The sequence below is a fragment of the Sciurus carolinensis genome, chromosome 4, assembly GCF_902686445.1.
Source record: "Sciurus carolinensis chromosome 4, mSciCar1.2, whole genome shotgun sequence".
Lineage (NCBI taxonomy): Eukaryota > Metazoa > Chordata > Mammalia > Rodentia > Sciuridae > Sciurus > Sciurus carolinensis.
In genome coordinates, this window is record NC_062216.1 from 133,495,228 (window position 1) to 133,509,639 (window position 14,412).

The 14,412-nt window shown below is 35.0% G+C and overlaps 1 protein-coding gene across 6 annotated transcripts in view; it reads right to left on the bottom strand.

Moving 5' to 3' along the window:
* Positions 1–14,412, bottom strand: part of Caps2 (calcyphosine 2) — a 50,650-nt gene that overhangs the window by 15,315 nt on the left and 20,923 nt on the right. For 5 of the 6 annotated variants that reach the window (XM_047550337.1, XM_047550338.1, XM_047550343.1 and 2 more), the window contains 4 exons: positions 12,386–12,481; positions 5,850–5,924; positions 4,909–5,004; positions 4,725–4,818 (listed from right to left, as the gene is read on the bottom strand). In XM_047550337.1, the coding sequence (XP_047406293.1) occupies positions 4,725–4,818; positions 4,909–5,004; positions 5,850–5,924; positions 12,386–12,481 (361 nt within the window). The remainder of the gene's footprint in view (positions 1–4,724; positions 4,819–4,908; positions 5,005–5,849; positions 5,925–12,385; positions 12,482–14,412) is intronic. The other variant, XM_047550340.1, reaches the window with a different exon arrangement.

Genomic DNA, 14,412 nt, shown 5'->3' on the forward strand with positions numbered 1-14,412 from the left:
CACAAAAGAGGTGAAAGACCTCTACAATGAGAACTACAGAACACTAAAGAAAGAAATTAAAGAAAACTTTAGAAGATGGAAAGATCTCCCATGTTCCTGGATAGGCAGAATTAATATTGTCAAAATGGCTATACTACCTAAAGTGCTATACAGATTCAATGCAATTCCAATTAAAATCCCAATGATGTACCTTGCAGAAATAGAGCAAGCAATTATGAAATTCATCTGGAAGAATAAAAAACCTAGAATAGCTAAAGCAATCCTCAGTAGCAAGAGCGAAGCAGGGGGTATTGCAATACCAGATCTTCAACTCTACTACAAAGCAATAGTAACAAAAACGGCATGGTATTGATACCAAAATAGACAGGTAGATCAATGGTACAGAATAGAGGACATGGACACAAACCCAAATAAATACAATTTTCTCATACTAGACAAAGGTTCCAAAAATATGCAATGGAGAAAAGATAGCCTCTTCAACAAATGGTGCTGGAAAAACTGGAAATCCATATGCAATAGAATGAAATTAAACCCGTATCTCTCACCCTACACAAAACTCAACTCAAAATGGATCAAGGACCTCGGAATCAGACCAGAGACCCTGCATCTTATAGGAGAAAAAGTAGGTCCAAATCTTCAACTTGTTGGCTTAGGATCAGACTTCCTTAACAGGACTCCCATAGCACAAGAAATAAAAGCAAGAATCAACAACTGGGATAGAGTCAAACTTAAAAGCTTTCTCTCAGCAAAGGAAACTTTCAGAAATGTGAAGAGAGAGCCTACAGAGTGGGAGAATATCTTTGCCAACCATACCTCAGATAGAGCGCTAATTTCCAGAATCTATAAAGAACTCAAAAAACTCTACACGAAGAATACAAATAATCCAATCAACAAATGGGCTAAGGAAATGAACAGACACTTCACAGAAGAAGATGTACAAGTAATCACCAGATATATGAAAAAATGTTCAACATCCCTAGTAATAAGGGAAATGCAAATCAAAACTACCCTAAGATTTCATCTCACCCCAATTAGAATGGCGATTATCAAGAACACAAGCAACAATAGGTGTTGGCGAGGATGTGGTGAAAAAGGAACACTCATACATTGCTGGTGGGGTTGCAAATTAGTGCAGCCACTCTGGAAAGCAGTGTGGAGATTCCTCAGAAAGCTTGGAATGGAAACACCATTTGACCCAGCTATCCCACTCCTTGGCCTATACCCAAAGGACTTAAAATCAGCATACTACAGAGATACAGCCACATCAATGTTCATTGCTGCTCAATTCACCATAGCCAGATTGTGGAACCAACCTAGATGCCCTTCAGTTGATGAATGAATAAAGAAACTGTGGCATATTTATACAATGGAATATTACTCCACAATGAAGAATGATAAAATTATGGCATATGTAGGCAAATGGACGAAATTGGAGAATATCATGCTAAGTGAGATAAGCCAATCTCAAAAAACTAAAGGACGAATGATCTCGCTGATAAGCGGATGAGGACATATAATGGGGGTTGGGAGGGGTTAGCATTAGGTTTAGGGTTAGGTTTAGAGTTAGGCTAAGGAGAGCGGTAAGAATGAAGGAAAGAAGGACTGTATAGAGGGAAAAGAGGGGTGGGAGAGGTGGGGGGGAAGGGAAAAAAAATAAACATCATTACCCTATGTAAACGTTAAAAATAAATAAATAAACAAAAAAAAAAAAGATTGTAAAATGTAAACTTAAGCCCATTCATTCAAAATTATTTATTCACGTGCCTCCTAAAAATCTGTCACTCTTCAGGACACTAGATGCATTGTCATAGCCCAGATGGATAAGTGATTACCTTCAAAGAGTTATAGTCTCATGACAGAAAATTAATAGATTAACATATACACACATAATATATGTCAGGTAATAGAAACTCTGACAAAAACATAAGCCCAAAAAAGAATGAAGAAGAATAGGAGGGCTATTGTAGATGGTGTGGTCAGATTTGACCTCTTTCACCTTTTAACTTTCTGAGTTTTTTTTTTGATAGAACAACACCCAAAAATTAAGGAAGACTTAGAAAATGAGTGATTTTCTGGGAGCAGGAAAGAAAAATTGATAGATGGACTGTCAAGGATAGAAAAGAAGATGTATAAAGGAAGATCCAAAGAACCTGCAATGCAGAAGTGAGAGATGGAGAATTATGAACGATGAAGTAAAATATTATATTGACTTGGCTCATAATAATCCAGGAAGAATGTCTAGTTGGACACAGCAGTCTAGGCTGTATGTGTAGTTGAGGGAAGTTAAGATTAAGAATGAGAAGTTGCAGAGTCTCTTATAAATAATACCATGTTAAGCTAAAGAAGAGACTGTGAGATATGTGTAGCAGGGTCACACATATAAGTATATGTGTGTATTATTATAGGCATGCATAAGGGTCTATCTGTGTAGTCTGTCACTGTTTTTGATGCTGTATTTATACACGTATGAGTGAATACATATGTGGATGTACTTTTATGCAGGTGTTTCTATGGGTCACATGTGTATTTTCTTAAGAGTATTAACAACTTAAAATTTCTTTTAAGAAGTGTTTTAGGAAAAAAGATCCAATGGGACATATAAAAATGAAAATATAGGTTCCATAGAAATATCTGGAAGGCAGGAGAAAATACCTCCCCCAACCCCAATAAAAAAATAAGAAATAGGGTTGAATATTCTTTTTTTTCTTTTTCTTTTTCTTTTCTTTTTTTTTTTTTTTGGTGCTGGGGATTGAACCCAGGGCCTTGTGCATGCGAGGCAAGCACTCTACCAACTAAGCCATATCCCCAGCCCCCAGGATTGAATATTTCTATATAAATAAATATAAAATTAAGGGCGAGAGAAGAGGTGGAAGAGACAAAAAAAAAAAAAAAAAAAAAAAAAAAACTGGAGAGGAGGTCCTTTACCATGGAAAGTACCCAAGGGATAATTTTAGGAACAGAAATTTCCAATAATTCTGCATTGTTTAGAATATAAACAATATAAACCTCCTTAATACAATATGAATCTCTTTAAATATCTCTTTTGAAATGTTTGTCATACAGACAAGGAATCATAAATGTGGGTTATGCATGCATGAATGTCTGACTTTTTTTATTTCTTTTTTTCTTCTTCTTTCCTTCCTTTCTCCCATAGAAATCATAAAAGCAAACAGATTTCGACACCTGGGTCAAAGTACTGTGGAATGGGGATAGTGAGAATAAACCATCAACCACAACAAACTGTTCGAGATGGCAACTCAGAGAAAGCAGTACCTGTAATCTTATGTTAGGCGTTAAACATCTTTCCTCAGGTGATAAAAGAGGAGTCGTAACTGAATTTCTCTAGATCTCAAGAGGCAAGTTTGAGTGGCATACACTTGATCCAAGAATAAAAGGTGAGTTTCTCCTCATCCTCACTCTTTCCCTAACTGGTCATCCCATCTTATTGAGTTTACCTCCTAAATACTTTTTATTTTTCTAATTAGTTTTGTAGCTACAATCATTTGCTTAGTTCAAGTTGCTACAACCTCTCTCCTAGATTATACAATTCAATCCAATTCAGTCCTTGGGTACCCAGTCTTCAATCCATTCCACACACTGTAATCAGAGAGATTTTTCTAAATTATAAACCCAACAATACCACCTTCTCCCATTCTACCCACTTCTCTTCTTTGAGTGACTCCCTGATAAATTTCACATAATTCTTTCATATAAGACTACTTTTAATAAACTTCACTTTTCTCTTGACAACCCCCACCTTGAACTCCATTCCAACCAGACTGAACTACTTTTAGTTCTCCAAATAATCCATGTACTTTCTTGCTTTGGTCCTTTGTCTTTGCCTGGCAGCCTTTCCATACAAGTATGTTTCCATCCCAATTGAGGTAACTCCTAGTTAAGGCGAAAGGGCACTTTCATCAGGAGATAATCTTTGGCCCCACAAAACCACATCATCATTCTTCCAATCTGGTTCCATGCTACCCCTCCTTCTGACTTTGTTTCTCATTAGACAATAAGTGACACAAAAGCAGGGAATGGGTCTAACTTATTCACTGGTCTATCTCTGGTGTTTTGTATGTGAATATATATTTATCACATGAATGACTGCTATGGACAGTGCTTCATTTTATTCACTATATAATATGTGAATTTAATGATGAGCAAGGCTCTGGGTTCAATCTCAAGCACTTCAATAAATAATAAATAACATTTCAAAGCACTAAACTATATTATCTGTGATCAGTAGAAGGAAACTCTTCCATTTCGTCGATGCTAGAAGTTTTCCAAGAAGTGAAACCCACAAGAATAGGTTACCAGTGATATGATAGGTCCAGAGGTCACCCCTCCACAGAGGAAACTGCATACCATCAGAGAACCTGACTCTAGGTGAAGCATTACTACTAATGTTACTGAGGTGGCCACTTACCCAATGATATAACCATGTAGGGCTTTTAAAAGTACTAAAAGACAAGCTTTCCTGGACAAAACTACATTGTAGAATGGATGGGGTTATGGTGAATAAATGCCATGTTTAGATTTCGGCCAGAGAGGAAAAAATCCTCTGAGGAAACATCAACTATTAGCCCATCCACACAAATGTCCCTGCTCAGTAAAAACAAAAAAGAAATAAACTCAAGACTAGAAGATCTGCTCCTGTGCTTCCAAAGGACTACACAACCCAACATCTGGTACTAAATGCTTGCACACGAATACTTGTAACTTACAATATAAAAATCATCCAGTTGATATTGTTTTCCTTTTCTTCGTCCACACTGATGACTATAAATGTTTTTTTGAATAAAAGGAAGCACATTTGTTCTAGAAGTTAAAGGAGAAAGAAGTAAAAAGTTATTCAGTTTCTCCCAGAAATAATCATCCTGAGAGTTCTAACAATGTTTGATGGCACACCTGTTCTTCCCAAATTGCCGATACTCATACAGTGTGAGAGACTGGTCATGAGTGAAAAAGAACCCAATCAGTTCTCTGCAGGCATCTCGTCCATTTCTAGGAGAGAATAATAGCAAGGTTTTCAAACAGAACAATTTTCAGATTAATTAATAAACTAAAATTGTGCATCTCAAGAAGAGATAATATAACCCCAGTGTTTGGCAATGAATGAAGGTTATAGAAGCTATAAGGTTCCATGCCACAGCTTGCAAATTAGATGCGAATGAAGAAAAAAACTCCTTATGCAGATATGAGTATGGATATGTCACAATGAAGATTACTAGTTCAACACAGATGATTAACAGGGTAGAGGATCTTATAAAATGTTGAGCTTGCAAGATGACACTCAAAGACATACATTTATTATCTTTTATTTTCATGGATAGGTTTAAAAATCACTGAAAAGTATTATAATTTTTAAATGTACATTTTGCCAGAAATATAGACAAAAAAATCAAGTAGCATTATATATTAATGGAATTTTATAAGACTGAGATAACAGATTTAAAAATCATCTTCCTTGCCATTTGTTCCACCAATAATCTACTGTTAAGTAAAACCATTAAAATTAAATAAAGCATCTTACATAGAAGTTATGACAAGTAATTTAGAACCTTTTAGTAGTAATACATATCTTTATAAAATTCACTTCTAAGTTTCTTTTTAAATGATATTTTAAATTACTTTTTAAGTAACTTCTAATTAAAATATTTTTCTTAAAACTTTATATTTCCTATATTTTATATAACAGATTAATAGCTATAACCTAAAAATGTACCTTCTAAATTCATGGTTTTTTATTTAAATAGTACAATTTTATCTAATCTCATAATTGTTTCTATGTGAAAAAAGAATATATCTTTATAATTATAGGATTAAAAATTTAATATAATCACAATTACCTTGATATGATCCTACCATCAAATTGTACTTTATGAGAAAGCACATTTTCAGTTAATGTAGAGTGGGTTCTTATCCTGTTAAAAAAATATATTTTGTCAATTAAATTTAAAGGTACTATATTTAATGTACATGATAAATATACAAAAAAGATTATGGTAATATTTTGGAACGTCATATATTAGATAAAGATGAAGACAGAAAACTCTTTCAGATGGTTAATGTAGCAGACACAGAAGAAATCACCCTGAGATATAATATGTAACACACAAATGACTTTTATATTAGAATACATGGTATCAAAGTGCTATAAAAGTGAATAGTGAACAGAGATGACACATTTTTGACTGGCACTGCACCAATTGAAAATTTCTAACCTTCCTCTCCTCTGCTTCCCTAAGACCAGAGAATTTGCTGCAATGTAGGGGTGACTAAGGAACCCAGTTTTGCCAATAAGCTTCCAGGAAAGAGTTTCATTTTTTTTGGATGAGACAGTAGGTTGGTAGAAGTTTCTGCTTGTGAACAAGAAAGGGCATTGGTGCCAGAAGTCACTATAGCCATCAAGCATCCATGTCAGAAGGGCCAATAAGATCTAGAAAAGCCGGTCCTTGGCCACACCACTGAGCCAATAGCCAAAACCAACCAACAACTGCCTATCTCCAAGAAGTGGATTAGATAAGAAAAATAAATCTTAACTTGCTTAGCCATTATCAGTCAGTTTTTCAGTTATGGGAAGCTGAAAGTACTCCTTCCCAAAATAACAAAGTGGGAAAGAGCTGGATGAAGTTCAAGTCTTGAACTAAGTCTATTGGTTACTTAATCCTTGTAGTCTTCAGATAGCACTGAATGATCTCAGAAAGTCCTCCAGCCCTAAAACTGTTTAAAAATATGAAAACAAATTTCAAATGCACACACTTTGGCATACGACAACTAACATCCTTAATCTTAAGAGATTTGAAGATTCACTGAGGTATCATTAGTACTCTTCTCAAATAATTTTATGATATTCTTCCAATAAAACTGCAGGTATAATGAAATAGCAATGACATAGTGTATGTGTGTGAGAGAGAGAGAGAGCATGAAAAGCTGACCCTCTATAAACCTAGGTCTCTACAAAAGGAAGCAGGAGATAGGAAACAAGACCCTGTGGACCAAATCAGAGTTCATGAATTCAAAGTGGAGTCATGCAAGTTTAGTCCTCCCAATTCAGTTTAATCCACTGGCATTAGCATATTTATTGAATGCCCACTACATGTCAAGAACAATTCTAAGTGCTGAGAAAATAACAGCAATAACAGCCACCATTTATTGAGGACTTCCTAGAAACTAGTCATTGGTAAGTCATTCTAATGTGCATTGGTTTATTTAATGCTTGCAATAACTCTGTGTGGTAAGTACTACTGTCCCCATTTAAATAACAAATTTACAGAGTCAGAGATAGGGTAAGTAAATTGCCCAAGACCATATGATAGCAAATGGCAGAGCCAGAAAGAAAAGATTGCTCTTAACCATTACATGATATGGCTTCTCAGGAGTGAACAGGACTCTCTTTAATGGCAATAGGTTGCAGTAACAGTATCAAGGAACCTAGAGTCTCTTTCAAAAGATAAAGGAAGTAAATACACATTGACACTATTAAATGCAAAGTGCCCAAGAAGAAGCACAAACGCTTCTCATTTTTCAAGTTCTGAAACAATAACAAAAGAAGACTCATGCGTATAGAACACCAAATATGAATTTTATTACTGATAAAACTCTTGGAAACCTTGTCTTAGGTATGCATAACATAAGCAAAGTCCTTAACTCTACAATGAAAAAGACTAACCCACTTTTTCCATTAGAAGTGGACCTGAAAATTTAATGTCTAGGGTAAAATATGTGCTTCTGCAGACAGATGTTCCCAAGAAAAAGGGGAGAGGAGGGGCTGCCCTCACATGCCAAACCCTGCTTCTAAATTTATGCAGAGTTCTTTTCTCCTAGAAGAATGAAAGAGAGGGTGAAATCTATAAATTCAATAAAGCTAACCAATACATCTATAAGATTTTTTCATGGAACTGGATTAGCTTTAAGCCAGCTTCAGGTATTTACTTTAATATAAAGAATACCAATTAAGATAGGTACAGGAAAACAATAGATAAGCTAGAAGAAAAGGCCTAGAAATCAACTATGCATTTATCACAACTTGACATATGACACAGTGACATTATAAGTCAGAGTGAAATGACTTCATGGTAGGCATATATTTCTTAAAGACCCAAGTTATATATATATATATATATATATATACATATATATATATACATATATATACACACACACACACATATACATTATATATGAAAAGATTAGTAAATTGGTTAAAATTCATATGAGGATATCTGGATGGTCAATATACATATGGAAAATTATTCAACTTCATTAATCTCCCAAAAAATGCAAATTAAAAGCACCAACACACATCCATAAGAAGAACTAAAATGAAAAAGATGGACAATACCAAGCACTGCAAAAATTTGCTGCAACTAGAGCAGGGCATGGTGGTGCATGCCTGTAATCCCAGCAGCTTGGGAGGCTAAGGCAGGAGGATTGCAAGTTCAAAGCCAGCATCAGTAATTCAGTAAGGCCCTCAGCAACTTAACAAGACCTGTCTCAAGACTTAAAAAATGGGTAAGGGCTGGGGATGTGGTTTGGTGGTTAAGCGCACCTGGGTTTAGATCCTCAGTACCAAAAAAAAAAAAAAAAAAAAATGTGCTGTAACTAGAACCCTCATCTGCTTCTAATGTAAGTTGCATTGATCAGTTTGAAAAACTATTTGCCACTATTGTTTAAATCTGACATTTGCACATTAAGCGGTCCAGCAATTCTAAGTATTTACTCCACATTAATGAGTACACCAAATGTTCACCAAAAGACATGCACAAATTAAGTTCACGGCTGTACTATTCATAGCTTAATATTTATCAATATCTATGAATAAATAGTGGCATATTTGTATAACAATGGGAAAAAACTATTAATAGTAATATGGATGAAACAATGTTGAATAAAAGAAGGCAGGCATTTTATATATTTATATATTTAAATATTTTATATAAATATATTATACATATATATCATGCTGAATAATCAATCAATCAATAACTGACATTAAGGGAAGTCAAAGGTGGCAGACACAGAGTTCAAATTTTGCGTTTTCACTTATATAAAGCTCATAACCAAGCAATTCTAATCTATGATTATGTTATGTTAGGATAGAGAGGTTAACCTAGTATGGGAAAGGAAGTGAACAGTAACAGGGAGGCAGCATGAGAGGGTTTACAGGGTCCTGGTCATATTCTGTTTCTGATCTAGGTTTTTGGCACATGAGTATTTTGGTTTGCATAATTCCTATGCTGCACACTTAAAATTTGGGCACTTCGTGAAGTATGTTTTATTTCAGTAAAAGTTTATTTTTAAAGGGTAAGTTTGATGTGTGGTAGATAAATGATAAACCCCAAAGATATTTATAACCTAATGCTTAGAACATGCAAACACTTTACATGATAAAAGAGATAAACCACATGTGAGGCTCTTAGTTATTTTAACATGCTCAATTTGTTGCAATTTTTTACTTTAGCTAAAAGAGACTAATAATATTATACCTTGGAATATTAAAATATATGGAAGCAAAGGCTTCCAGAAAATAAAAATGAGAAAAAAGATAAAAGTAATAGGAAAGTACAAACAATGATAGCAGTCTGAAAATACAAAAGAGTTACTGTAGATCCTGGTAAATTTTCTGTCTATTAAAGCTTTAGAGGAGCCGAAAAATTCTACCAGAAAACTTCCAGGACTCATAAGTGAATTCAATAATGCAGCAGAATATAAAATCAACGCTCATAAATCTAATGCATTTTTACTCATAAGTGATGAATCCTCTGAAAGAGAAATTAGGAAAACTACCCCATAAATAATAGCCTCAAAAAAAATAAAATGCTTGGGAATCAATCTAACAAATGAACTGAAAGACCACTATAATGAGAACTACAGAACACCAAAGAAAGAAATTGAATAAAACCTTAGAAGATGGAAAGAACTCACATGTTCTTGGATAGACAGAATTAATATTGTCAAAATGGCCATACTATCAAAAGCACTATACAAATTCAATGCAATGCCAATTAAAATTCCAATGATGTTCCTCATAGAAACAGAACCTCATAGAAATGAATCATGAAATTAATTTGAAAGAATTAGAGACCTTGAATAGCCAAAACAATCCTTAGCAGGAAGAGCAAAGCAGATCTACGACTATACTACAGAGCAATAGTAACAAAAACGGCATGTTATTGGCATCAAAATAGGCAGGAAAACCAGTGGTATAGAATAGAAGACACAGAGACAAATCCACATAAGTACAGTTATCTCATACTAGACAAAGGTGCCAAAACATACAATGGAGAACAAGATACCCTTTTCAACAAATGGTGCTAGCAAAACTGGAAATCCATATGCAGAGATCCCTATCTCTCACCCTGCACAAAACTCAACTCAAAATGGATCAAGGACCTTGAAATCAGACCAGAGACCCTGCACCCAATAGAAGAAAAAGTAGGTCCAAATCTTCATCATATTGGCTTAGGATCAGACTTCCTTAACATGACTCCCAAAGCACAAGAAATAAAAGCAGGAATCAATAATTGGGAGAGATTCAAACTAAAAATTTTTTTCTCAGCAAAAGAAACAATCAGCAATGTGAAAAGAGAGCCTACAGAGTGGGAGAAAATCTTTGCCACACACACTTCAGATGGAGTACTAATCTCCAGAATCTATAAACTCAAAAAACTTTACACCAAGAATACAAATAACCCAATCAATGGGCTAAGCACTTCACAGAAAAGGATCTACAAGCAATCAACAGATATATGAAAAAATCTCTAGTAATAAGAGAAATGCAAATCAAAACTACCCTAAGATTTCATCTTACCCCAATTAGAATGTTTATTATCAAGAATACAAGCAACAATATGTGTTGGCAAGAATGTGGGGGAAAAGGCACACTCATACATTGCTGGTGGGGTTGCAAATTGGTGCAGCCACTCTGGAAAGCAGTATGGAGATTCCTCAGAAAACTTAGAATGGAACCACCATTTGACTCAGGTATCCTAATCCTTGGCCTATACTTAAAAGGTCTTAAAATCAGCATACTGCAGTGACACAGCCACATCAATGTTTATAGCGGATCAGTTCACAATGGCTAGATTGTGGAACCAACCTAGATGCCCTTCAGTAGATGAATGGATAAAGAAACTGTGGTACATAAACACAGTGGAATATTATTCAGCCATAAAGAAGAATAAAATTATGACATTTGCAGGTAAAAGGATGGAGCTGAAGAATATCATGTTAAGTGAAATAAGCCAATCCCAAAGAACTAAAGGATGAATGATTTCTTTGATAAGTGATTGATGATATATTATGGGGGCAGGAGGGGGTAAGGGAAGAATGAAAGAAGGATGAATTGTTTAGACAGAAATGAGTGGTGGGGAGGGAGTGGGGGAAGGAAAGATAATAGAATGAGACAAACATCATTACCCTATGTACATGTATGAATATGTAAATGGTGTGACTCTGCTTCGTGTACAACCAGAGAAATCATAGTTGTACTCCATTTGTGTACAATGAATCAAAATAAGTAAATAAATAAATAAATAAGCTGAGTCTACAGGTCAACTGTCATTGAAGTTGCTGAGGAATTTAAGGGGGGTGAACCAGAGAACTATATAGGCCCATTTCAACTGTGATACTTTGGATCTGAAGGGTCCCCCAGAAGAACGTGTGCTAAAGGCACAGCCCCCAGCTCATAGTGCTATTGTGAGGTGGTAGAATTTTTAAAGGGTGTATCCTAGATAGAGGAAGTTAGTCATTAGGAGTGTGCCCTTCAAGAACCCTATTGGAGCCCTGGCCCCTTTCGCTCTCCCCACCACCTTCTGTTTCTCAGCTGCCACATGTGTACAGCCTCCTGTGCCACACACTTCTGCCATGAGGCACTCTGCTGCCACAGGCCCAAAGCAACAGGACCAAGCAACTATCAGCAGAAACTATGAGCCAAAATATACTTTTTTTCTCATTAAGGTGATTATTACTTTATTATGATAACAGATAAGTTAATTAACACACCAACCTAAAGGTTTTATAACATACAAAGTAAAACTAAAAAAATAATTAGAACTGATACTAATTTTATCAATGAGATTTAGACAGAATATATTGCACAGATACAGATGTCTAAGTTACTATGTTATACGTTTTCACATATTATCCCCAAGGGGTAAGCAAATTTTCCTCTAAATTATAATAAAATTGTAAGGCAGAAAAGGGTATAATAAGGTATTGTTTCCAACATCTTAAGGTGGCAGAACTGTGATCTGGTCTCAAAAAATATCACTTATCTTGATATAGTAAAAAAAAAAAAAACTTTTCTGTTACCTGCAGAAATGTATTTTAACAATACATTGCTAATATAATGCATCCTCATTTCAAATAATTAAAATCTTACTTTGTTTCATGTAGTGTTCTTTTCCTAAGTCGAAGAGGATGAGTACTTTCTTGTTTCTCAATGATTATATTTTGCTCTGGATCACTGATGACAGCCCTATATAGGAAAATAGGAAGTCTGATAATTAATGTGAGAATGCATTGCTCTAGCATTCATATATTTTTTAAACAGTTGGAAAAGATCAAACACTAAATGAAATTCAAACTGCTGTTAGAATAACATTTTGCCCGAAATGAATAAACTTAATTATTAAAAATATTGGTCATGAAAATTGAATATTCCTATCTCTTATTCCACAATTATTATCTAAAAATAAATTGAAATTTTGGAGGAAGTTAAGTGTTTCATGTCTTTCTTTTACTACTCTTTAAACAAATAGATACTGTCTGGTTTCTGATAAGATGGGGGAAACACAGGTAAAGAATAAGAATATAATATGAAGAAGATAAAGTAATGAGTATCATAATAGAAATCCAATGGGCAAACAGAAGATGACTTAAATGCTGGAAAAGAATATACAGGAAAGAGTTCACCAAAGTCATCAAAGAAGAGGAGATGTCCGCACTGCCTCTGGAAAGGTAAACAGAAATAGATGTTCAGGGACTGGAGTTGGAACTCGGTGGTAGAGCGCTTGCCTAGCATGTGTGCGGCACTGGGTTCAATCCTCAGCAACATGCATAAACAAATTAAAGGTATAAAAAAATTATTTTTAAAAGATGAAGAAGTAGGTGTTCAGAGGAAAAGGAATCAGGGTATCAAGAGCAGAGCAACAATAAATACAAGGTCGCAGGAGTAGGGCAGCACAGCACATCTGAGAGCTGCACTCAGCGCAGGTATGAGAGCATACACCCTGGAGCTGGAATGTCTAGGTTCAGCCTCTATCCTTCTTGCCAGAAAGTAGCTGTGTGGCCTTATCTAGTCATTCAACTCTAGGATACAGTCTCCTCACTGGGAAAAGATATAATAATGAGCTGGCTATGGTGGCACACTTCTATAATACCAGCAGCTCTCGAGGCTGGGGCAGGAAGATTGCAGGTTCAAAGCCAGCCCCAGCAACTTAGCAAGGCTCTAAGCAACTTAGTGAGACCCTGCCTCAAAATAAAAAACAAAAAGGGTGGGAGAAGTAGCTCAGTGGTTAAACACACAGTCCAATTCCAGCTACCAATAGTAGTAATAATAATGACAACAACAATAATAATAACAGCAATGATACCTCTCTCAAGTAAAGGTTAAGTAAATTGGTTAATACATACATATCATTTAGAAGAGTGTCTATCACCTAGTAAGTGTTGGCGAAGTGCTCACTAATTGAACCTATGCCTCCCTGTTCCCATTTTAATATATATTCTGCCAAATATGGAATATGAAATATGAAGAAATACAGCATCATGACAGGCTATTAGGTGGCACTGCAATAGGCTACAATAAAGACAGCAAGGATCTAGACTAAGGTGGCATTAAAAATTGATGTAATAGAACAGATTTGAGAAATACTTGAAGAACTAGGAGATTAACTGGTTTTAACATCACTAAGTAGAAAAATCTACCATAACCTTACAATGTGAAAGGAGTTTCATTTAATAGTGTAAGGAACATGGAAGTCATATAATAGTTTGGTTTGTCATTATTGGTAGTAGTATTTTAATGGCAGAAAGGTAATCTATCCTTAATATTCTCACTTCTCTCTACCCAGCTTCACTGCATGATTTATCAAAATATAAACTTATATAATTTTTAACAACCTTGTTGTCCTATTTGTTTTTATATTTCACTGCCAAAATCCAAGTCAGAATGAATTGATGATTGATTAAAAGAATAAACATGTAAGCCATTTTTGAAAAAGTTATCATGAGTCTTCAAAAAATACAAAGATAAACAGCAAGTCAGAGAAACTTTTCAGTTTCTTCAATTGCTTAAACATTCTGGGGAAGCCTTATGCATTTCTACCCTATACTGTAGATCCTATTTATCTGTGAGCCAAGTTATGAGCCAAACAATTTTAAGTTGAATATAAAGATAATTTTTAT